The sequence below is a fragment of the Phlebotomus argentipes genome, unplaced genomic scaffold, assembly GCF_947086385.1.
Source record: "Phlebotomus argentipes unplaced genomic scaffold, Phlebotomus argentipes genome assembly scaffold_18, whole genome shotgun sequence".
Taxonomy (NCBI): Eukaryota; Metazoa; Arthropoda; class Insecta; order Diptera; family Psychodidae; genus Phlebotomus; species Phlebotomus argentipes.
The window spans coordinates 5,031,348-5,054,289 of NW_026776177.1; the positions used below are offsets into that span (position 1 = coordinate 5,031,348).

The 22,942-nt window shown below is 45.6% G+C and overlaps 7 protein-coding genes across 8 annotated transcripts; 4 read left to right on the forward strand and 3 right to left on the reverse strand.

Moving 5' to 3' along the window:
* Nucleotides 1–916: 916 nt before the first annotated feature.
* LOC132260643 (ganglioside-induced differentiation-associated protein 1) lies at nt 917–2,834 on the forward strand. Its single transcript, XM_059758899.1, has 3 exons — nt 917–1,378; nt 1,624–1,999; nt 2,060–2,834. The coding sequence occupies exons 1-3, from the start codon at nt 1,283–1,285 to the stop codon at nt 2,548–2,550; spliced, it is 963 nt and encodes a 320-aa protein (XP_059614882.1). The 5' UTR covers nt 917–1,282; the 3' UTR covers nt 2,551–2,834.
* Nucleotides 2,835–2,876: 42 nt separating this feature from the next.
* LOC132260642 (acyl-coenzyme A diphosphatase FITM2) lies at nt 2,877–4,277 on the reverse strand. Its single transcript, XM_059758898.1, has 3 exons — nt 4,179–4,277; nt 3,700–4,107; nt 2,877–3,632 (listed from the first exon to the last, which is right to left on the reverse strand). Exons 2-3 carry the CDS (start codon nt 4,099–4,101, stop codon nt 2,877–2,879), a joined length of 1,158 nt encoding a protein of 385 aa, XP_059614881.1. The 5' UTR covers nt 4,102–4,107; nt 4,179–4,277.
* Nucleotides 4,278–4,323: 46 nt separating this feature from the next.
* On the forward strand, nt 4,324–6,288 carry LOC132260641 (uncharacterized). 2 transcript variants are annotated; one of them, XM_059758896.1, is made up of 3 exons: nt 4,324–4,445; nt 4,777–4,935; nt 5,010–6,288. In XM_059758896.1, exons 1-3 carry the CDS (start codon nt 4,347–4,349, stop codon nt 6,099–6,101), a joined length of 1,350 nt encoding a protein of 449 aa, XP_059614879.1. In that variant the 5' UTR covers nt 4,324–4,346; the 3' UTR covers nt 6,102–6,288. The 2 variants fall into 2 exon arrangements, with proteins under 2 accessions (XP_059614879.1, XP_059614880.1); XM_059758897.1 differs by having other exon boundaries at nt 4,364–4,445; nt 4,750–4,935.
* Nucleotides 6,289–6,303: 15 nt separating this feature from the next.
* On the forward strand, nt 6,304–8,226 carry LOC132261064 (uncharacterized). The gene is made up of 3 exons (XM_059759588.1): nt 6,304–6,312; nt 6,574–6,720; nt 7,664–8,226. The coding sequence occupies exons 1-3, from the start codon at nt 6,304–6,306 to the stop codon at nt 8,207–8,209; spliced, it is 702 nt and encodes a 233-aa protein (XP_059615571.1). The 3' UTR covers nt 8,210–8,226.
* Nucleotides 8,227–8,307: 81 nt separating this feature from the next.
* LOC132259538 (uncharacterized) lies at nt 8,308–9,331 on the reverse strand. The gene is made up of 2 exons (XM_059757209.1): nt 9,234–9,331; nt 8,308–9,170 (listed from the first exon to the last, which is right to left on the reverse strand). The coding sequence occupies exon 2, from the start codon at nt 9,167–9,169 to the stop codon at nt 8,318–8,320; it is 852 nt and encodes a 283-aa protein (XP_059613192.1). The 5' UTR covers nt 9,170; nt 9,234–9,331; the 3' UTR covers nt 8,308–8,317.
* A 116-nt stretch (nt 9,332–9,447) lies between these two features.
* Nucleotides 9,448–12,416, reverse strand: LOC132259537 (1-acyl-sn-glycerol-3-phosphate acyltransferase gamma-like). The gene is made up of 5 exons (XM_059757208.1): nt 12,244–12,416; nt 11,124–11,351; nt 10,462–10,796; nt 9,837–10,395; nt 9,448–9,772 (listed from the first exon to the last, which is right to left on the reverse strand). Exons 2-5 carry the CDS (start codon nt 11,302–11,304, stop codon nt 9,687–9,689), a joined length of 1,161 nt encoding a protein of 386 aa, XP_059613191.1. The 5' UTR covers nt 11,305–11,351; nt 12,244–12,416; the 3' UTR covers nt 9,448–9,686.
* A 266-nt stretch (nt 12,417–12,682) lies between these two features.
* LOC132260564 (roquin-1) lies at nt 12,683–22,628 on the forward strand. The gene is made up of 5 exons (XM_059758774.1): nt 12,683–12,784; nt 13,947–14,109; nt 15,436–16,610; nt 16,678–18,097; nt 18,173–22,628. Exons 2-5 carry the CDS (start codon nt 13,948–13,950, stop codon nt 18,413–18,415), a joined length of 3,000 nt encoding a protein of 999 aa, XP_059614757.1. The 5' UTR covers nt 12,683–12,784; nt 13,947; the 3' UTR covers nt 18,416–22,628.
* The last annotated feature ends 314 nt before the right edge of the window (nt 22,629–22,942 follow it).

The following is a 22,942-nucleotide window of genomic DNA, read 5'->3' on the forward strand; positions in this document are numbered from 1 at the left end:
CTATTGAGCTCAACATTGAGAGTCTTTTGGCTTCTGGCAAAATCGTGCGATATGAATCAGTGCGTGGCTTCCAAATTTCCCATCAATGATTCGCAATCTTATCGCTCAGCTTTGCCGATAATGTTGATAAACGGCAGTGATTCTGGCCACTCTTCAGGGCGGCTTTGACTCAAGTTTTGGCTGTTTGTCGGGAGAATGGCGGAGGTTTTTGTGGCTCTCGGTGTGGTTCTCATCATTGTTGTAATTGTGGCTGTGTTGATTTACAAGCGGAAGAAGCTCAGCATCAGTGCTCGACAGCGTCCGAGGGTTGTTTCGGAGGCAAATCAAGCGGAACAGCGAAGATGTAATTGCGATCTTTAGTCACTGCCCATCAGTAACTGATACTCTTGCAGATGGCCTAGTGAAGCCGGAAGATCAGGTGCAGCGAGCACGCAGATCCTCAGCCAGGACAATCGATGACGATCCAGAAGTTTTTGTCATCTCCCAAAGGAGACAAGACGCCGTTCGTTCCACAGAAAATCTATCCATGCAGCCCAGAAGAGCGCGAAATCCGCCACAGCAGAGACTCACGGATGAGCAGATCATAGGTGAGTTTTGAGGATTTAGCATCACTTCAACTGCCTGATCACTGGACAATCCCTTGCAGGTCTCGATCCTCCGCCTTCCTATGACATCGCGATGACTGAGACGGAGCGCGAGCGAAGCGCTCGACCAAGATAAAGACTCCATTCTTCTGCCGACTGTGTAAATACACTCTTATCACCATCTCATGTTCACTGTGAAAGCGAGATTTGTGAGATTATTATTTTTTTCCCATTGCATGATGCAGAGTTGTTTCTTGCCATTTGTAATTACACCTAGAATTAAGCAATTAAACTGAATGCATTGCCAAATTGCCAATATAGTCATTTTTCCCTCCTTTCCTTCCTGGATTAGACGATTTTACAGAAGGCATATTTCAGCGTGAATTGCAATAATAATGGCTAAATTGCATTCAATGTCTTCTCTGATCAAGTGAAGAAAAAGACCTCCTAATTTTCCATATCATATAAATCAAGAGAGATTCACTGCGCCCTCGAGAACGATCTTCGGGAGACTGAAAGCGAAATTTAAGATCGCTCCGCGAGCGCCAGCGTCACGTGATTGTGATCTCCGTTGAGCTTCAGCGATCACCAAATCCACGACCAATCTCAGTCGCGACAGCTTCACCGGTGCTCTTGGACGCCATCGCGCCGCGGGATCTCGCCTGGGAGTGTCAAGAGAGAGAGAGAGAGTCCAGAGAATGCCAGACAGTGCCGTGACCATGTGCAAGATCCCAGAACTCGAGGCCGAGGGTCCGGTTCTCTTCTACCACTCGCAGAGCTTCTATTCCCAGAAAGTGAGTCGCGATGCACCTGAAAACACGGTGTGGAAAAAGTGAAGATCACTGGATCATATGATCGCGTGTATTATGCAAGATCGCGAGAGTTGCGAGAGTGATTCAAGGTTCTACCACCCATTTGTTCGGGCTTCCACTGTCTAAATTCTAATATAAGAGGAACACACTAAAAATATACCTTCGCGGGAGAAATGCCTGGGTAACTCCCACGATCACTCATCGCCTCATTATTTAATGCTCCGCAGGTGCTTCTCGTGCTCCACGAAAAGAACATCAGCTTCCTCGCGTACGAGGTCAATGTGGCGGCCGGCGAGCAGTATTCACCATGGTTCCTCGACCTCAATCCCAAGGGTGAAGTGCCTGTGCTGAAGATCGGCTCGCTAGTTGTGCCGGAATCGGCGCAGATCATCAACTACGTGGAGAGAAACTTCCAGCATGAGCCTCATCGGCGTCTCCTGCCGCGGGATTTGTCGCCAGAGCAGGAGAAGAAGATCCTGCGACTGAGCAATCTGATCAGCAAACTCCCCATCGGCACCATCAGCATGGGCAGTTTCATCCACGTGGACTTCTCGCCGCATCCCAAGCCGCCATTCATTGCGCCCGTCAGGAGATCCCTCGTCAGTGAGTATCTGTGCACTTCCGCTTACTATTCTTTAACTCTTTCTCTTCCTCGTCCTGCAGCCTCAGATCGCGTGATGAGTGAGAATTTGAAGAGACATGCCAAAGACAATCCTATCTACGCCGACGTGCTCCTACGCAAGTCCGACTTCTACGCCCGGAAGCGCGACAATATCTGCAAGCGGGAAGACTATGTGAAGCTGCTGGAGCGACTGGAGGAGATTCTGGCTGAAGTTGAGGCGGAATTGCGCTCCCATCCGGATTGGTGGCTCTGCTCACCGCACTTCACCATTGCCGACTGCTGTCTCGGCATTCTCCTGTACAGACTCTATTCCCTCGGCCTGGAGGATCACCTGTGGACAGGCGGCAGGAAGCCACACACGGAGAGATACCTGCAGCGCCTGTACGCCCGTGAATCCTTCCTCAGTGCCATTCCGTCGCGCATCTCCACGCTGAGGACCATGTGGAACAAGACGCCGGCCAACTACAAGCTGGGCGTGGGACTCCTGAGCGCCTCCTCGGTCATTGCGGCCCTCCTGGCCATGCGGAAGTAATCACAGCGCGTGCCCACTTACAATCGCTTTATTCCTAAATTCCTGTACAGTGAACATGAGTCAAGTGTAACAAAAGGATAACACAACATTCCAAGGAGAAAATAAATTAAAAAGAAATCGCAGGAAGAACATGAGAGAGACTCGATGTTGGTCAATGTTGAGGATTAGCCATTGAAAAATGCACTTGGAATCTCTTGAGCGGAGACTTGAAATGCATTTCTCATGGTCACTCCAAGCGCGTTGGATGACTGTCTGAGAACTACATTCTTTCCAGAGAAAAAGGCACAACCGTGATTTCTGGGAGAATTAACAGCACTCTCTTTGCCTCAGAATCGACTCGGTCCTGGTTCAGGATTCGGTCCATTGCTCATGCTGGCGTCCTGACGTCCCGTGTACAGTGGCATGCCCATGAATCTGGGCATTGGCTTGCCGGTGGCTGGATTGATCACCACGCTGGGATTTCGTCGCATTGGGATTGGCTCCGGACGAGCTTTCTCCCTCTGATATATGAACAGGCCCTTGCCCACGGGATCAGGCAGCACGGCCGAGGCATACCAGAAGCGATACGTGAAGAACCACATGAGGATGGCAATGATGCCGCTGATCACCTTCTCGATCATCTTGTGGAAGTACAGCATCGTGGCGACCAGCATCACATCCCAGAGGATCTGCAGGACAGTCATGGCGACGAACAGGAGACGAATTAGCGGTGTGTATCTCGTGTAGAGAAAGTTCAGCCGTGCAAATTCGTCATCCTTCAGATTCGACAGTGGATTCCGGGCATTTGTTGAATCTGCAGTGGCTCGATTGTGCTCCTCGTTGCGGAGGTGCTCTTTGATGGACTCCCAGTTCACGATTGTGCGCGCCTCTTCGATCAGAACGAGACTGGAGTAGATGAGAATGAATGCGTGTCCTGATATGTCGAATCCATTCCACAGGAAGCCCGCCTTGAGGCAGGAGGACTTTGTTACGAATCTCTTGTCTGTGCAGCGACCAAATGACGACTCAATCACGTTGAAGAGCGTCGTCCAGACGTACCAGCACGCTGTGGCAATTCCAATCCGGATGATGTGGTGCTTCACCTGGAATTCAGAGGACAGAAATGTGTCATTCTGCACTCAAAATCACTGCCTTTTGAGGCAATCTCACCACTCTCTTGGCATCTCCACAGCAAACGACGTAGGAAGTGAGCAGACTGTAGGGAATCGTAAGGATCATTGTCCAGAACCAGCCAATCTTCACGAAGTACTGGTTGAATAGATTGTCAGATCGCGCAAAGTACGTCCTCGGGTAGGGCATGAAGTCCCCAATCAGGGAGACCAGGAAGAGACTGCCCAAGTATAGCGCCACTTTGAGATTTGTGTCGTAGAAGATGGCTTTCTTGCAGATGTACAGCACCATCATGGTCAGCACTTCGCGAATGGACGTGGGGGCTGTCGTGGGGCGAGTGCCCTTCGCGTCGCCGCGGCCCTCGTTGATGGAACTCCCGCGGAAGTTCATGTTCTGCCCCGTGGGGCCCGTGGCATGGATGGAGCGTCGCTTCTGCACCATTGTTCACTGAAATGCAGACAAATTAGCCGAGTCACTGCACTATTCTCCACGCCGTGACATCACAATAAACTCTTTACCTATTATTTATTCAGCGTCCGGACACGGCTGACCATCGGATTGTTCTTCTGACGTTTCTCTTTGTCTTGACATTCGCGCCTTCTTTACGTGTATTGAGAAAGCATCAAAAGCACGAAAGCGGCCAGTTTCACTTTCTCCCACTCAATCAAGCACAACGAAAGAGTGGGATGCTATTGAGAAACCTCCTGGCCAGGTATTTGGGCAATAAAAATTGTCTAACTTCACCACACGCGGCGACTTTGCGGAGAAAACTGACGACAAACCGGGTAAGAAGCAAAAGCCGACAATTCCCGCCAAGTTGAAGCATAAGCTGCACACCATTGCGAATTAATCACAGAAAAAAGGTCAAAAAAACCAGATAAAAGGGAATAATTGTTCAATTTATGCTCTCACATCACCTCTCTCATTGTCTGGGGAACCTAATTACACATTTCATTCCGTGAATCAAGTTATCATTCACTGCGAAGTACTTTTGTTTTCCTATCTGAAAATTTTTCATTATCTCACCACTTTTCGTCACTAGAGCAAAATCTGAACTTGTAAAATAAACACTGATAATTGCCTCAATAGGACAATAACTCGTGATTCCTCTCGTAGTACTGTATAAGACATCAGAGAAACATGCAGCACTTATTCGACTTCAGTGATTTCAACGTATACGATCCGGAGACTACCAACTTGTCTGTGGGGGCTCCAGGACCAGATCTCCTCGTTCAGTGCTGCGAGATCTTCAAGGAGGCTACAAATCATCGCATGGTAAGTGGAAAAATCACTTTTCCGTCCTTCAGAGATTCTCAATTTTCCTCTTTTGTTCTCCTCGTTTCGGACAGAACTATGAAAGGGAGAACAATTCGTTCCTCTTTCAATACGGACCCCTTCTGGGCATCAATGACTTCCGTGAGGAGTTGAGCAGATTCCTGACTCGCGAATACGGTTCTGAGGTGAAGAAGAGCAGCTTACTGCTGACTTCCGGTGCCACAAGTGGTCTGCATCAGATCCTCTCATCCCTGGTGGACATGAATGGCGTGATCTTCGTCGATGAAGTCACTTATATGATCGCCTTGGAGGCTTTCCAGGAGTTCACAGGGATTACGATCATTCCTGTGCCATTCTTGGACGACGGTGTGGACACTGAGGAACTGAAGAGGCTGGTGAAACTCCACCAATTCCCACCACATCCGAAGAAGCTCTTCTGGGGAATTTACTACGCAATACCGACATTTCATAATCCCACAGGAGTGACAATGTCGCCGGAGAAGTGCCAGGAATTGGTGAAAATTGCTCGAGAGTTTGGCATTCTCATCTCCTGCGATGATGTCTACAATCTCCTGCACTATCGCAGTGGATGTCCGAAGAGACTGTTCGCTTATGACAATCCCAGTGATGAAGATTATGCTGGTCATGTCATCTCCAATGGTTCCTTCTCGAAGATCCTCTCGCCAGGCATCAGGATTGGCTGGATAGAGTGTCCCAAGAGAGTGAAGGAAGTCTTCATGCAGAGCGGAATCATCAAGAGTGGCGGATCACTCAACAACTACACGTCAGGAATCGTGGTGAGCCTTCTGCAGCTGGGCTTGGCTAAGCGCCAACTGGACATCTACCGCGCCGCTTACAAGGAACGCATGGAGACTGTTTGTGAGATTTTCCAGCGAGAATTGCCCTCCGAAGTGAAGTTCATTGCACCGGCGGGAGGATACTTTGTGTGGCTCACATTTCCCGCCTCTTTCGACGCCACGGCATTCAATCTGTTCTGCCAGGAACACCACAAAGTGATCGCCATCGCTGGCCCTCGATTCTCCGCCACGAATGCCCACCGGAACTGCCTGAGGATTTGCGTGGTGTTCCACAATGTGGCCACCATGCGAGACGCCGCACGCCGGCTCTGTCAGGCCTATCGCGAGTACAGCGAAGCATCACGATAAGATAATACCTTTTTCGCGAGACTTTTCACACTTTCGCATCGCGACAAAAAAAACCAGTTAATTTGTCTTCTCATCTCATCAATACCACCTTTTGCGCCGCTGCGAGTGTATTTTGACGAAGAAGCGATTAAAAACACGGCACACGAGATTAGCGCCGAGAAATTACCAGTTAATAAATACACCGTTATCAGAGATGTGACTAATGTTTTCTGCTTGACAAAAAAATTTATATCTTAATCATAGGGCTCGTGAGGGGGCCAAAAGACTCCTGAAGGGCACCTCGGCCGCACTTCCGCCAAACAATTGTCTCTCGCTCTTCTAATTGCTGGCTGTAGAGAGTCTCACAGAACCAGTCATTAGGTGAGGAAGGGGGCAAAAAAGAGCCAATTGTGCACGAACTGGTCAATTCTGGCCACTTCGAGTCGCCTTCGGCTTCCCATCTATCGCTCCAGCGCCACTTCGCGACGATTAGCACACAATTCCACGAGTTGAGAGAGTGGAAGAGACTCAACAAGTGACTTTGACGCGGTGCCCAGAACGCACAGCTCGCAGGACAGACACCTGTGGAATTTCTCAGAGAAACTCCCTGAATCCCATCCTGAGTGCTCCGCTCAGTCCGGTGAGTTTTTACCACCAATTGCCGTGTGTTTGTGAGCTCGGCTCGCAAGTTTTTCCCCAAGTTCCCCAAATAGCGAAGCTCAGTTGACGGCAAGTCGCCCCACAAGTCACCCAGTGCTGAATCGTGTTCCCCGCCCGACAAGTCGCGCCCGCCGAGATCGGACAACGCAATTGACTCCCAATTGATCACAATTATTATCGTGCTCGTGAAACTGGAAAACTCAGTGGCAAAAAACTATGTGAACTCACCTTTTCCTGGACGGAAGCGCGTGTGAGACTTCGCAGAGAGAGTGTGGAAGGACGTGGAAGAAAAAATGGGCATCTCTTGGCGCAATCAGGTTCGTGTGGTGTGCCGATGATGAAATTATGCCCCTCTTGTCCATTCCCAATACATTCCCGATCCGTGGTCAAAAGGTGGCTGTTGAATATTTTAATTATTGCCTCCGCGAATGGAGAGAGGGAGAAGGCACACATATTTGTGCACCTCTTCCTGCCATTCATCCGCTTTATTGTCTTTCTCCAGTGGCTTTTCGAGAGAGAGAACATTTTTTTCCTTTCCTTTTTTTCATTCTCTATCACTCAAATTATTCAAATTCTCCTCCAATACAAATAGAAAAAAAAATCACTTTTTTGCCCAACTCGAGTTCTTCTGGTCGCAAAACAAGAAAATTTATTGATAAGATTACACTCTTGGCGAAGAGATAAAAGCAAAAATAATAGATAAAGGGCAAGAAGAAGAAAAGAAACATTTAGCAAAAAATGGGCAATTTTTTCTCTCTCTCTGTCGCTGATTGTTTGCCAAAATGGACGTGAGAAAGGCGCAGAAGAAAAAGTGAGAATCGCGCGACTCTCAGGCTGAATAAACGATTCTCTGGGAGGCACTTTTGACGCACTTACCGCAGAATCTCAACAAGTGGGTAAACACACGATTGTCTCTTTCGCAGAGATTCATCACCACCAGCAAAGATCTGGAGACTGGTGAGATTGAGACGCACATTGTGCCGCAGACGCCGGACTTGTTCGACCAAGAGACCGGCGAGCTGAATGCCATTGCGTTCCGCAAGACGAAATTCAACATCCCCAAGGCGTATCTCAGGCAGTACGAGGAGGAGGAACCGTCGCGCTGCTCCGATGTGTACACGCTCAGCAACAAGGAGCGCGTGATGCACCTCAAGGAGGAGATCATTCTGGGCTACAACAAGACGTCGCACCGCATGTTCCTCATTCCGTCGCTCTTCCTCTTCTTCAGACTCACGGCCATCTTCATCATCACGGTGGAGACACTGCTGCACATCTGGGCGCACCGGCGCAACTCGCGCAACACCAATCCCTGCATCTACTATCGCAGCCCGCTGCACGTGGTGTCGTCCCAGTTCTGCGCCATCTGTCGCAGCGAGAGCTCCATGAAGCGTGTGAAGAAGATACAGGACGAGCGGACGCGCATCCGGCGACTCCACCAGTTCGACTTTGTTACCAGAACGCTCACATGAGCCTTTCCTGGCCCGGTGATTTGCTCCTCCATTGACACTATTAATTTCGTTTTCAAGAGTCCACGCTGTATTGTGTTGTGAATAACATTAATAATAAATCCGTTGAGTCTATTTTGGGCCTTTTGTCTCCCTCCTGACCTTCTTCACCCGCTTCCGGCTGATTTTCGTCGACAGAATATCACGGAATTGCATTAGGAAGTGGATCTCTTTCGCGAACTTCGCCTCTGTCTTGTTGTCTCCGTCTCGCATCTTTGCCGATTGAATGACACCAAGCTGTGTCTGAACGCAGCTCACCAAGTCCTGCCTCAGACGCCACAGCAGTTCATCCTTCTGCACCACATCCAGATTGGGGAACTGATTATTGCTCTCTTGCAGGCTGTTCTTCTTGTGATTCTCCAGGAATTTCATCAGACTCCGCATGAATGAGATCTCCTTGTTGAACAGCACCTTCCTCTCCACTTTCACCTCACACTTTCCCTCCTTCTTGATAGTCTCCCAGTTCCGCTTCACCTGAAGTTTTATGTTCTTCGTCAGCTTCCACAAGTGGATCTTCTTCCCGATTTCTCCGTCCGCATCGACTTTCTCAAAGACAATGGGCACTTTTGTCTTCTTCTTCTTCTCCTCCTCCTCCTCCTTCTTCTTTGCAACTTTGCTCTGCTTCTGAGGCTTCACTGTCTTCCCAGAAGTGTCCACAAGCAGTCTTGGCAAGATCTCCCGGCCACAGATGTTCACCTTCTTCTTTACCACCTCGGCTGCCTCATCGGGCGTCTTGAAAGTCACCACCGCTGTAATGCCTTTATGCTTGGCTTGAAGTACAAAGTCCACAGCATCCGGAAAAACAACCTGAAGATCCAAATTTCCCTCTGGAATGTCCTTTAAAATGACGCTGTTTGTTTTGGGCAGAAACACCTCTTGACATCGCTCCTCCTTGATCTCCTGGAAGAGATCTCGCAGTGACATCCTGTAAAGTACACCGAGAGCTCGATAGAAAATCAATTTAGAGGTGGAAATTCATGAAAATCACCTGAAAATTCGGAGAAAAGCACAGGATAAACAAAACCACGTGAAATTCGCACAATTCGCACTGTCAAACTAAACGCATGCCAGATGGCGCTATGGCCACTGTGAGGAAGATATTCAACATTAATTAATTTCGCGCCACACAACAATTCCAGATAGAAAAACACTTGATTGTTTTTTTTCCGAACAATTTCATCATTATTCTCTCTCATAAAACATACACAATTCCCCCACTCCATAAAGGCAAAAGCAAGAGACCGGCAATTGAGGAGGTAACTAAAAACCCTCACTGGTCCAGGAAGCTCAATGGCTCAGAAGAAAATAAATTGTAGAGAACATACAAAATATATAACATTTTGTACAGTTTTGAGGTGGTTCTGAAGTGAATATATCTCTGAAAACCTTTCCCTCGCCTATATTCGTTGCGCCTCTCTCGCTGAAGCAATCTCTGAGCTCCCTACTGATGATCCCTCTGGACAGCACCATAAGTCGATCCTTTGCTGATCTTCGACATCCCAATGGCCTTCTGAAGCAGCGTATGAACTGCAAAAGAGTGGAAGATTAGCACATTTCACAGACTCCTTATCTGCTTAGCGTGCAAACTCACAAGTGAAGAGAACACCAGCACCAATGGAGAAGAAGATTATCTCGCCGCTGAGCAGCATCTTGATCAGATAGAATGTCATTGGCGTGAGAGTGACCACAGCCCAGCCGGTGGTGTTGAGCAGCGTCGAGAGACGCGGCTTGAACTCATGCTGTGGCTTCGGCGCCACTCCCGATGTGGCAAAGAAGTCACCGTGCGTGTGGAAACTCTCCTGCATGCGATCCTTCTGCCTGAACAGTTCCTGGAGCCACTCAGCGGCTTCTTCCTCTTTCTCCGGCACATCTCTCATGTCAATCCTGTTGATGTACATGTAGGCCGTGACACCGCGACCACAGAGAAGATTTGACACAGTCGGAGCCACCTTGTCGTCCCTCTTGAAGGCCAACTGCACATCCAGAATCCCCGGACACTTATCCCTCATGTGCGGCAGACTCGTGGTGAAGCCTCTGGTCCTCGGGATGAGATGATGAGTGAGTGCAGTTGTGCCCTTCTCCTTGGCAAACTTCACCGACGCCTCATGCTTCTCCTTCGTGAATCTCGTCCCTTCCGGCGTCAGCAGAAGCTTCAAGAAAAGAAAAACATCAAATCGAAAGTCCTTTCAACAAATCTCTCTGGGTGAAATACTCACAAATATGGGATCAGGATATGCCAAGAGATTGGCCAGTTGTCTCCCAATCATCTCCTTGTCCTTGTCAAAGGAACGCTCAAGGAACACAAACTCGGAGAACTTCCACGCCCAGCCAATGATGGGCAGATACTGGATGACTTTCTTCGCGTACGCCTTGCAGTTGCCCAGGACGCGGATCTTATCACAAAATGACCACCCAACGAGCCAATCGATCTCGTACGTGTGGTTCATCAGGCCAATCACGTGCTCCCGCCCAAAGTGCTTCTTGATCGATTCGTCATCGATGAACAGGATTATGCGACTGTTAGACCACCAGTCGGTGAGGAACACAATTTCTGCAATGAAAACCAAGAGAATCATCCCTAAAATATGAAATTGCGCGCTGTTTTAGACAACAGATGATCACGTTTTCATTATCAAGTGTCTAGCCTTGATAAACAAAGTCCGCTAAGGTGCAGCGCCTGCACATTGACTCACGCGCGCTTCTTGCCATTTCTGAACAATGATCGGCACTGTTGCAGGCCATAAAACAGGTCGTAAATCACTGTTTACACACCGCGTTAGTGCTAAATATGTAAAAGGCTGGTATTTTGGGGTGATTGCGTGTCAAATCACTACATTATTGAGCATCCTGAGTGTGGAAGTTTCATGGTCATACTTACGGCTGTAGAGTGAGTAGCACAGGTAGAACATTAGAGAGCGGTAGAGGGTCTTATTGAAGGGCTTTAGGGTGATGAAGAGCACCAATTGCGTGGCATTGATGATGAGGCCTGATGTGAAGAACGTGACGGCCAGGCACAGGTGAACCGGCGTCGATTGCTTTATCCTCCTAATCCAGCTCATTCTCAGCTTTCTCTCTCTCTCTCTCTCTCTCACTGTCTCTCTGCGAACTGTAAAGCACAGGAAAAAGAACGCATCATTATGCTTGGGTCGGGAGAGTGTTGCAAGAGAGTGACACTATCGGGAAATATGGGAGGAATCTTGACCTCCAGATCAGATCACTAGACTAATCATTGTGGAGAGAGCCTGGGAAATTATCGGTGCGCCTCTGGGGAGAAATGACACTGCTTGCATTGCATAAGAGTCGTTTTTATGCGCGCTTTTGCCCCCTCTTTGGAGCCTTGTTGACATTGCACGGCTCGAGTGGCGTGTTCAGCATTTCATTATTAATTGATAGCCATGCTGAATTGGCTAAGAAATCACACTCGCTCGGCTGCGCATTTCGAATGAAGAAGCGCAACCAGTGTCTCTTCCTTCGGCCCCAAATGGTACTTTCCCTGCCGGATTGGACATCGACCGGGGGGATTATGTAATGAGATTCACTGCTAAATCTCCCTCTGTGAGGAAGGGGACTCGAGCTCCTCTCCCATTTGCTATCTCGTCAAGTAGCGTAGAGGGATTAAAGGCTAGATTCACGCTGACATTCCGCCGATATCGCACAGCATTGTGCTGAACGGGGGGAGGTCAAAGGTCTCCCCAGCACAGCTGGATTTCGTGCATTTTCCACCTGAAAAGTGACGAGAGAGGCCATAAATAAAAACAACGTGTTGCTCTCGCTCAATTTTTCGCAATGAAAAACCTCTTGTTGCTCACATTGCCCGTCTCTCTCTCGCCTCCAGGCATCATCCACTCCAGCCACATCTCCTCCCGGCTGACAATTTCCCAGGCTCTCCCGCGTCCCGACCACAGGATCACTACCAACCCACCCTGTGCATGCAATTACGTCACCACAGGACAATGGAATGGTTCAAGGATTAAAGAGGCATCTCCCGAGCTACTCACAAGCTTATTCACCACTCCTGCTCACTCCCATTAAACTCTGAACTCTGCTGGGGGACTTAATCGCGCTGCCTTCTCGCGTGGCCTATTATTCAGTGTGATTTTCACAAAAAACTACACACGACTGCGAGAGAGACATTTCAACGGAGTCCGACTGACAAATCGCCCTCAACTTCCGCATCACCATGACGACGCCAGCGCACTCTTGCAGAAGTGCATCCACCAATGTTTCATCCGTGTTTCACGCACCAATTTAACACACCACCAGTTTACGTTCCCAAATAAAGCCAGAAAATGAAGAGAAAAATAGAATATATTCCGCAAAGATCACAAAATGATGCCAACACTCGGTGAATATTCGCAAAAACCATACAAATAGAATTTCTCCGCATTTGTCGCTGCTGCAGCATTAGATGGTCGGAGTTGCTCACTCGTGGCGCTTCAGTCGCTTGGATGGGATCATAAAAGTAGAAATGACATATTGCAATTGCTTAGTAAAATTTTTGTAAAAAGGTGTAAAATGTGACGAGAGAATAATACCAAGGTGAGAATATTGGAGCTGGATGGTCAGGTGAAGGACCTAGGTAGTGGGCGAGGGTGAAAATTGGCTGTGTGACCACCAGCGAGGGCTGGAAAAGGGCGATGAAAATTTTCTCAGTGTAGAGTTGGCACTCAAAGATGTCGCTCATTAGTGGTGGCAGTGGCACAATTTGTAAAAAAGACTGAATTTCTCGTGAAAAACCACATCCAAATTTGACTTTCTCCACACACATTGACCGCGAACAGAGCGAGGGTGTGGAAAATTCGTGGTGGTGTCCCTGGGAAATTGTCGATTAGCGCCTATGCCTGTGCGTTTGCCCATGAGCCGTGTCAGATTGAGGAATTTCAACGTCGACGTCGAAAGTTCAATGGAGAGAAAATTTTCCCTTCCGCGAGCAAATGGTGATTTTCCGCAGTGAGTGTGACAGTGTGTGGCTCGGTGAGGCATTATCCGTGCCCAGGAGACACCTGGTGTTCGCCAAGGGGGCCCCTGAGTCAGCCAAAGTGGGCGGAAAGTGAGTGAGAGTGTGTAACTTTTCCCATGGGGGTCACACGGTTCTCGGGCGACGAGGAAAGGTGGAAATGGATTTTTCACGCACAGCAGAAAGCGCAAAAAGAGCCTCCCGTGCGATCTATGGGGGGCTGAAGTGGGTGATATTGAGTCTGTATTATTATGAAATTTCTCCACGCATTTTGCAACCATCAGAGTGGCGAGTGAGAGGAGCTTTCTTTGCCATTCTACTTGACTTTCCTCGCGGAAGTTCTCCTCTTTCTCTCTCTCTCTCTCGCTCTCGCTCGCTCTCATTCGCTCTGGGAAGACCAGCATTTTCCTGCTGCCAACAAGTGCTGAACTTGTCTGCCTCTTGATTCTGTCAATTTTTAATTTATCATCACTCCCGAGCCAGATAAAAGTCCTCCTTTCTCGCGGGTATTGCCTTCATCGCGCGCGCGGTGGACAAGAAATGTCTCCGTCACACAATTTTCTATGTGTGGCAGAACAAAAAAGCGATTTGCGTCACGAAAACTCAGTCTCAGAGCTCTGATCGGGAAGAGCCGGAGAGTCTGTGTGTGTGCGGCCACTTTTTCCCACTGTCTCCGGCCGGGAAAACTCCTCGCGGTGTTGGGAATAATAGTGAATTGTGTATTGTTCTTCCTTCTCATTGCAGAATGCCGATTCAGGCGCCCCAATGGACAGAGTTTCTGTCCTGTCCAGTCTGCTGCCACGAGTTTGCAGCGCAACTACGTCCTCCAATCAGTCTAGGCTGTGGCCACACCATCTGTCGCACGTGTCTGGGCACACTCCATCGGAAGCAGTGCCCATTTGACCAGGTGAGAGCGCGTGAGATGCCCAGGAGATTTCATTCACGCACGACGACGACGAGGGGAATGACTGCCTCACAGTCGGATTATCCTATTGATTTTCCACGCTTGACCCAAATGGTCACAGATATCCTGCCGATTAATATTTCAGCAAAATATTGCGAGTCTGCCAAATTGGACAGTCCGATTGGGAGCAGGCTGTGCTGGATTATTCATATTGGTATCCTGCATGCTGCCAGCGGGAGGATTTTCGCCATCCTCTAATCGATACGGACATTAAAAATAATAATATTGTTCACTTGGCCAATGCAGAGAGAAAGAGGAAATTGGATCCGGGAGGGATTGAAGCTGTTCAATTAGTTCATAAAATTGAGCTTGAAATTCCGTATTTATTGCATAGCCACGCTCTGGAAAGCCCAGAAATACAATTTAGTGGATTTGATAATGTGTGGCAATTCAAAAAGATTCGTGAAATACAGTCAGGTTTTATTTTTTGGTCTTGTTTGGAGGAAAATCCTCAACTTTTGTGCATTGAAATGTCAGAAATTTGTGAAAGAATGCGTTTTTGAATACACAAAAGACACAGAATGTGATAAGTATTTCGCATAACAGACATTGATCAGATATTGATCCATGCTTTAATCATTGGGATTCTCAACAGTCAGAACTATATCTATAAGGTGCACTGATTTACCTGGAAAGTCAAATGAGTTTATCTCATAGGGGAAATTCTGGGAATTTTCAAGACGCACAGCTTTTGAATGGCTCTATCTGTTATCAATCGAGACTTGTGGTGTATCGGGCAATCTTGTAATTGGCATAGTACAAAGGATACAACATACAGAGCAAGGGTACTCGAAGGTCAATTTGATAAATGAAATTTCCAATTCTCACTGCCATGACGCCCGGGAGGTTTGCCATAGTTTTCCACTGTTGCGCTCGCCTTATCTCGAGTTGGCAAAGAGATAGAGATGTTAATCTGGTGTGGCGGGAGGAATTGCAACTATGGGGAAGATTTTACTGGTTTTCCAAGGAAAGATTTATGGGTGTTGCGAAGACGAATTACCTTTGAGGAAAAGATAGAGTGAGAGAGAGAGTTGAAATATATGGACAAATAGCATTTGGTCATTCATTTGACTCTGGGTGTTGTGTTAGCGCAAGAACATATAAAAGTCTCTGGGGAGAAGGAGAGAAAGTTTGGCTGACGTTGCAGAACTAATTCAGCTGAAAAGTCTCTTTCTCTCTCTCTCTGTGTTGTATTATTTCCCTTTCACCCATATTTTCACTCACTTCACTCCAATGCTTGTATGATGATGATGATGATCTCTTTTGCAGACAACAATAACAACGGACTTAGACAACTTACCAATAAATTATGCTCTTCTGCAACTCGTGAGCAATGCACCACAGTTGATAAGTGAGAGTGATGTGACGTCGCCGAGTGTGCAGTGCCTGAAGGCGGATGATCTGCAATGCTACAACGTGGCGAAGAAGTGTATCGAGGAGTTGGCACTCTACCTGAAGCCAATCTCGAGTGGTGGCAGTGCCAGCAATCTCCTGTCGCGGCCCATGCAGCGGAAACTCGTGACGCTGGTGAATTGTCAGTTGATCGAGGATGAGGGACGCTCCAGGGCGCTGAGGGCGGCCCGTTCGCTGGGTGAGCGCACGGTGACGGAGTTGATATTGCAGCATCAGAATCCGCAGCAGCTCAGTGCCAATCTGTGGGCGGCCGTGAGAGCGCGTGGATGCCAGTTCTTGGGTCCGGCTATGCAGGAGGAGGTGCTGAAGTTGATTCTGCTAGCGCTGGAGGATGGTTCTGCGCTGTCCCGGAAGGTGTTGGTGATGTTTGTGGTGCAGAGGCTGGAGCCTCAGTTTCCGCAAGCGTCCAAGACGAGTATTGGCCACGTCGTGCAGCTCCTGTATCGCGCCAGTTGCTTCAAGGTGTCCAAGAGGGATGGGGACTCGTCGCTGATGCAGCTGAAGGAGGAGTTTCGCACGTACGAAGCGCTGAGACGAGAGCACGATGCTCAGATTGTGCAAATTGCCACGGAGGCGGGCTTGAGAATTGCCCCAGATCAGTGGTCGGCTCTTCTGTACGGTGACACGGCGCATAAGTCGCATATGCAGAGCATAATTGACAAGCTGCAGACGCCACAATCATTTGCACAGTCTGTGCAAGAATTGGTGCTGGCGCTCCAGCGGACCGGCGATCCGGCGAATTTGTCGGGCTTGCGGGCACATCTCAAGAGTCTGGCGGCCATTGATCCCACAGCCGAGGGCACGGTGCCCACGTGGCAGGAGGTGGCCGGAGCCCTGGAGGCTGTGCGTCAAGTGGTGGTCGGACTCGTGGAATTTGTCCAGCACTATGGCAATCGGAAGCTGCAGGAGACGACGCACTCCAATCACAATACCAAATACAAGATTAGCATGTGCAGGGACTTGACGCAGCGGGGAACCTGCCCCAGGGGCACCAATTGCACCTTCGCCCACTCAGAGGAGGAGTTAGAGAAGTGAGTATCGCATCTGCACCAGTTTTACAGCCTCTAAAGGGCATTTTTTCTTCTTCCCCCTCCGCAGATATCGTGCCAAGACACGAAAGATCAACACAAAGACACCGACGACATCGATAAAGGAAATGGAGTACATGGGCGATGGGATGAGTCATGTGCCGCATCCCTACATGACGCCAGATGATGTGTCACCAATGAGATTTGGCGGCTCAAAGGCGCAAACGGGTAATTTGATTGGGCAACCACCATTTGTGGACAAGATGAACAATGTGATGCATCATCCCGGCGTGATATCGAGTCCAATTCCCAATGCTATGCCGCCAAATGTGATTTCTACACCCATGACGATGGCAAGAATGCCCTATGACCATCATCACTTCGGCAGTATGAGTTGTCCACCACCCATGCCGCCGCCGCCGCAACCCCATCAGGGTCCGGGCATGAATAGGGGCTTCATGAATCGTCCTGTGTCGGCGCAATCGTTGCCGCATGGAAATTACTCTCAGATTTCACCCTCAAATCCTCCCCCGCCACCGCCGCCTCAGGTGTACACCAACCAGCCTCCTCCGCCGCCACCGCAGCCACCCTACAGTGGGGCCGAGATGTATCCCGGATTGCCACATGGTGCTCCGCCACCGCACAGTCCGCAGCAGCTGCAATTCTCACCCCATGACGCATTCGTGGGCAAAGGTGATCGGCTGGAGGTGATGCGTGGCGGGATGTTCTGGGAGCAACAGCCAGGAGCTCCGTATGCGCCTAAATCTCACCCTCAAACACCACCACATCGAGTTCTGGGGCCGCCAAATGCTCCTGTGCCGCCTGTGTTGAAGATGTCACCGAATTCAGTGTATCTCAGTGGGCAGCAAAACTATGTGAACAACAATTATCCGCCGGGAGCGATGATGAACCGGAATACCATGGCCATAGAGAGGCGACAGGAGATGATGAAGGAGTATCAACAGCCGCCAAATAGTGTGAATGTGACCAAGTCGCCTCATCATCATCATCCGGCTGTGACGTCTCATATGCCAACGAATGGCACGGGTTTGTATGCGCATCATGCGCTCAAGGATGACATGTACTGGAATTCCAATGCAAATCCGGGCTATCACATGGACGGCGCCGGTGGGCGAGATCCCTTCGTGAGGTCAGATTCACTGCTCACGGATGATGAATATGTGCCGTTTGAGGCGCAACCGTCGAGCAAATTTGGACCAATATCGCGAATGAGCACGAAATCGCATAATACGCCGTCCGCCAGTAGTCAGTTGTTCAGTGATATCGCCGGCGGATTGCCCAGGACGCCATTCAGTGGTCCGACTGGGAATTCTCTAAGCACACAGTGGATCAACAGTGGCTCGTATGCGGGACATCTTGATGGGGTGAAGGACAAGGAGATGGAGTTGAATCACATTGAGAAGCACTTGGCTGAGTGTCGTTTGCAGACGAATGATTTGGCCACATTTGATCTCTCAATGGGGATTAAGGTGAATATTTATTGGGTATAATTGACAAAAAAAAATCCAGTTATAGAGATATTTATTGTGTGTGTGTTTTTGTAGCCAAAAACCTCACCGGCTGCAACTTCTGTGCCAGCAACGACTTCTTCTCTGCTGTGGTCGACCAACAATGGGCAGGACAAGGTGAAGACGCTGTGGGAGGTGAGCAAGGAGGAGATTCCCACGGAAGAGGATGAATTGGGAGTGGCCAATGGGATACTGGAGATGGAGAAGCGTCTCAAGTCTGATCTGGAGGACGATGAGATGCTCTGGTCACATCCTGGCGAGGCGTCATCGCCGCACTGAGCACATCCGGACACACTTAAGTATACCAATAGCACTTCCTAAGACATTTTAAAGAAAAAAAACTGATGAGCCACAGGGAAGAAAAGACAGCGAGGAAGAGAGAGAATGTGTTAGGCAATATATTTCGGATTCAATTTACCACTAAATGGGGGAAAATTAGTGAGGAAAAGAATAATAATAATGATGATGTTAAGGGCTCTTAAGGGGAGAGACAGAGAAGAATGTCGACGCTTAATTAGCGAATCAATTTGTGTTTATTTTTCGTGTAGGAATTTTTATTAAAATTACACCCACTATTCTCTTTATAAATGAAAAGAAAGAATAAAAAAGTTTATAATTTAGGCATTAATAATGTGAAAAGGAATATTAATTTTATATTAAAGTTAATCAATTTTGATTTATTGATATGCAGTTAAAAAAAAGTATGGTTTCTTATTAATCCAACAAAGGAAGAAATGGTAATAATCAATAATAGGAATGGAATATTTGAAGCGCATGAAGGGTTCTTTTATTTTATAGAGTGAGAAAGAGAGAATTATTGTGAATGGTGGGAATTAATACTCAATAGTGATTTTATTGTTCATTTTCGTTATTATGTTACTATTTTATACCCTAATGTATTTTTTTCCATTATTTATTAGTAACATAGCAATTGCGTGTGGAGTTGGAATTTTTTCGGCGTTTTCATTATTTTATATATGTTTGTTTCTCCACTTTAGTTTTGAGAGGAAAAAAAAATGAAGGAAAGAAAGAAATATCATGTAATAATAACAACACACTTGAGCCTCTCCCAGGGAAAAGAGATATGAAAATGTGCGACTAACCATTCAGTTTTGTTGTTTGAGTAATTCAAAAAAAAAGAGAAGAAGGAGGAAATTAACATGCGAACGAGTGGGAAATGCTGAGAAAATTATATTTTTGTCTTTGAAATGCATTTTATAATCCAATTGCAAAGCAATTTTAAGGTGACAATGCGAATATATAAGGGAAGAAGATAAAAATTGGCTCAATACGCTTCAAGGGATCATGAGATTTTAGTCGTGTGTCTGTTTAATTGTTCACAAATCTGTTGAAAAACTCTAATGAATTCAGTGAGAAGGTGTTTTTTTTAAATACTTCTGTGGCTCTTTTCTCTGGGGCTTTGCAAATCAATTCAATTGAATGCACGGAGAGAAAGAGAAGTGGTGAGAAAGGACTAATAATGACAAGAATTGGGCTGTTATATCACGGTGTGCCCCTCAAATTTTCACACGCTTTATTTAAGAGAGAGAGAAAGAGAGAAAGCAACACGCAAAGAATGCGAATGGGTTTCTTCTTTGCACAATTTTGCCACACTATTTTCTTGTGTAATTGTACAACACGATGGAATTTCTTCTATTCTTGCAAAAAAGAAAAAAAATGCTATTGTTAAAAATTGTCGGGAATGGGAAGGAGAAAAGTTGTTTAAGAGAATTCGCACGAAAAGAAAAATAACAAGAGAGAGAGAGAAAGAGAGAAATTTTTAACTAATTGAGACGATAAGATGGGAAGTGACAGAAACTTTTAGGCCACAGCACGGGAGAGGGTGGAAATTTTCAACTCGGGCGGCGATAACAGTAGTGAAGGAGAGCATAAAAAATGGGGAGTAGAAGAAGAGGAGAAAATTTGAATGGCGAGGGGTATTTAGTGGTGCAGTGTTTAAACCCAATGGGTTCATAATACTATTATAAATATATATTTAAAGATGAAAAAAGGAGGAGGAGGAGGAGAAAAAGTGGGAGGAGAAAGAGAATAAAACAAGTTAACATTATATTATTAATATTATATATGGTATATATTTATAAAGTGAGGCGCGCACGAGAAAAGGATGGATTAGACAAGAGAGATTACCAAGAAAAAAAGCGTAGATGAGAGCTATAAAGAAAGTAAAAGAAAAACAGTAGATATGGAAATGCATCGTAGCTTGGAAAATGCGGAGAATCACACACACACTAATGTGCGAAAGGGTGTATCTAAAGGGGGAGGATAAAGAAGAAAAAGAAGAAACACTATTATATAATATATAATGATGAAATAAGAGCTGTTTTCTGGCTTAAATGTACTGCAAAATGGAGAAGAAAGAAAATAATATTGTACTGTGTAACTTTTAAGATGGATTATTTGTGTAAGAATCTTTTCACTTACACAATCATTTTAAGCCTATACTTATATATATATTTAAACAGCAGTCAAGAACAACATATTCGAGAATAACTATCACACTTATATCGCCTTTAGTTTCTTTTTTACATCATCTCTTCATCCAAATGTTGGTGTTGAACTTGCGAAACAACCTTCATTTCTGTATGAATTTTTGAGAAAAACTCTGCTTTCATGGTTTTCTCTGCTCTGATTGTCGTGTATTTGACAAATGTTGAGCGCATTTTTTTAGAAGACTTTGAAAATCCATAGCAAAAAATGATGGTGACAATTTGTAAGGCAACACAACATCTGAATCTTACTTATCCTCTAACGTCATCAAAACTCTTTCCAACAAAAAACTCTATTCATCAAATCTCAAGCAGTGTCTATAGTCTAAATATTAGATGATACAACATTTGAAAGAAAGGAAAAATGAACAACAAATTTAACAGAAACATATACTTTTATATAAATGTAGCTTTTGGTGAAAAAGAAAATGATATCTTGTTGTTGTAGCTCAGATAAATCAAATTGTAGCGAATGGTGGAGAGGAATTGAAGGCCTTCCGCCGATATTCAATTGGGGTTTGGGGTCTTTTTTAGAAAAAGAACCATTCTTAGCGAAAAATGATGTGTAAAGAGGGTGGAAAAGGAAGAAAAAAAAACCTACTCTAAATATTAAAGAAATAAAAACATATAAATGTGTTGTAAAACGTAGAAATAATGATGACAAGAACCGCCTATTAATTTGTAAGGGTATTAAAAGAAGAAAAAAAAACTGAATTTAATCACAAAAAGCAAGACGAATAACATTTCTAAAGAAAGAAGAAAAAAGAAATTGTGAAAGATGTTAGACTACTTTTTTCAGTTGCGCTTATTGATTGTGGACCAAATACAAAGAAAAATTAAAGAAAACACATTTAAGAAAACACACAACAAAATGTTAGTTAAAAAGTAAAAAAAAATACTAGTGAGAAAGAGAGAAAAGGAGATGAGAAGAAAAGTGTTTAGGAGGTAAAAGAGAAAACACAAAATCACCCATTTTCTAAATGAAGGATAAAACAATTTTTAATTAGATTGTAACAAATAAGGTAAAGTTTAAAAGAAACTGGATTACAGTGTTTGTAAATGAAGAAAAAATGATAATAGTCTCCATGGTGTCTTTACACAAATCTTCCTGTTAAAGAGTCCTCTTTAATTCATCACTTCCTTCCTTCCGCGTGTGTGTTTTATTGTAGATGAGAAAGAAAGAGGAAAATACTCCAAGAGAAACATTGGGTAGACACAAAGTTAAGAAGAAGAAAAAAAAATGGTGATTCGACATATCTGAGAGGTGAAGAAATGAATTCATTTACAACTTTAACGCCACTGACAAGTCTTTCGCCGTGGTTCGAAAGACTCTATCAGTTGGATTTCTTTGCGTAAAATAGGTTTCCCAAGGATTGGAATAGCCAAAAAAACAAAACAAGAGATAAAAAGAAAGATAGAGGAAAGGATCGATTTTTTCCGTAGAAGAATCACTGTTGAAAGTGAATTCGTAGAGCATAAATTAGAATTCTTGGCGTCTACAATCAAATTCTGTAACAAGTTTTCACATTAATAATAATAGAATGAACGGACGGAAGATGAAAGAAAACCTACAAATTCCATGTGGCAAAAACTAAACCATTTATTATAATCTTTCCCTCGAATTTTTGAACCAATTTCACAGAGTGAAGAAAAGTTTCTAAAATTAGCACATTTTTTAAATTCATTTTGATAGAGAGAAACTAACCAAATGGTTTTCCCCTCGAATTTCACTGATTTTTTCCTTTTTTTTCTAAACATAACTTGTAGAGAGATTGAGACGAAGATTAACTAGTTGACTAATTGTAAAACTTAACTGACTTTGAGATATTAAATAGAAGAAGGAGAAAACCAACAAGAATAGAGAGAGAGAAAATAGTTCTACCCTTTGCTACATCATGTATTTTGAGAGGAAGAGAGAGAGAGAAAAAGGAGGAGAAAACTTATAAACCGATTATCTTAACAGTTTAATTAATAAAAAATATATATAAACGATGAAAGAGAAAAAAAAACAAGAATATAAACTGAGAAATAGAACTTCTAACAATAAAATGAAAAAGGAAATACTAGAAAGACTCTATACACTTTTTCAACTTGTGATGTGTGAAATTTAGAGTTAACAACGTCTCTCCAGTTTCATGGAGATGCATAAAGATGATGAAGTGGGAGGTGAAGAAAATATTTAAAAAATTAATGAACATACCTATTGAGAAATATTGCATATAATGTAATAATGGAAAAAGGAATGGGAGAATGAAACAACATGCAGATAAGCGCTATCAAATACGATTATTGGGCGGAG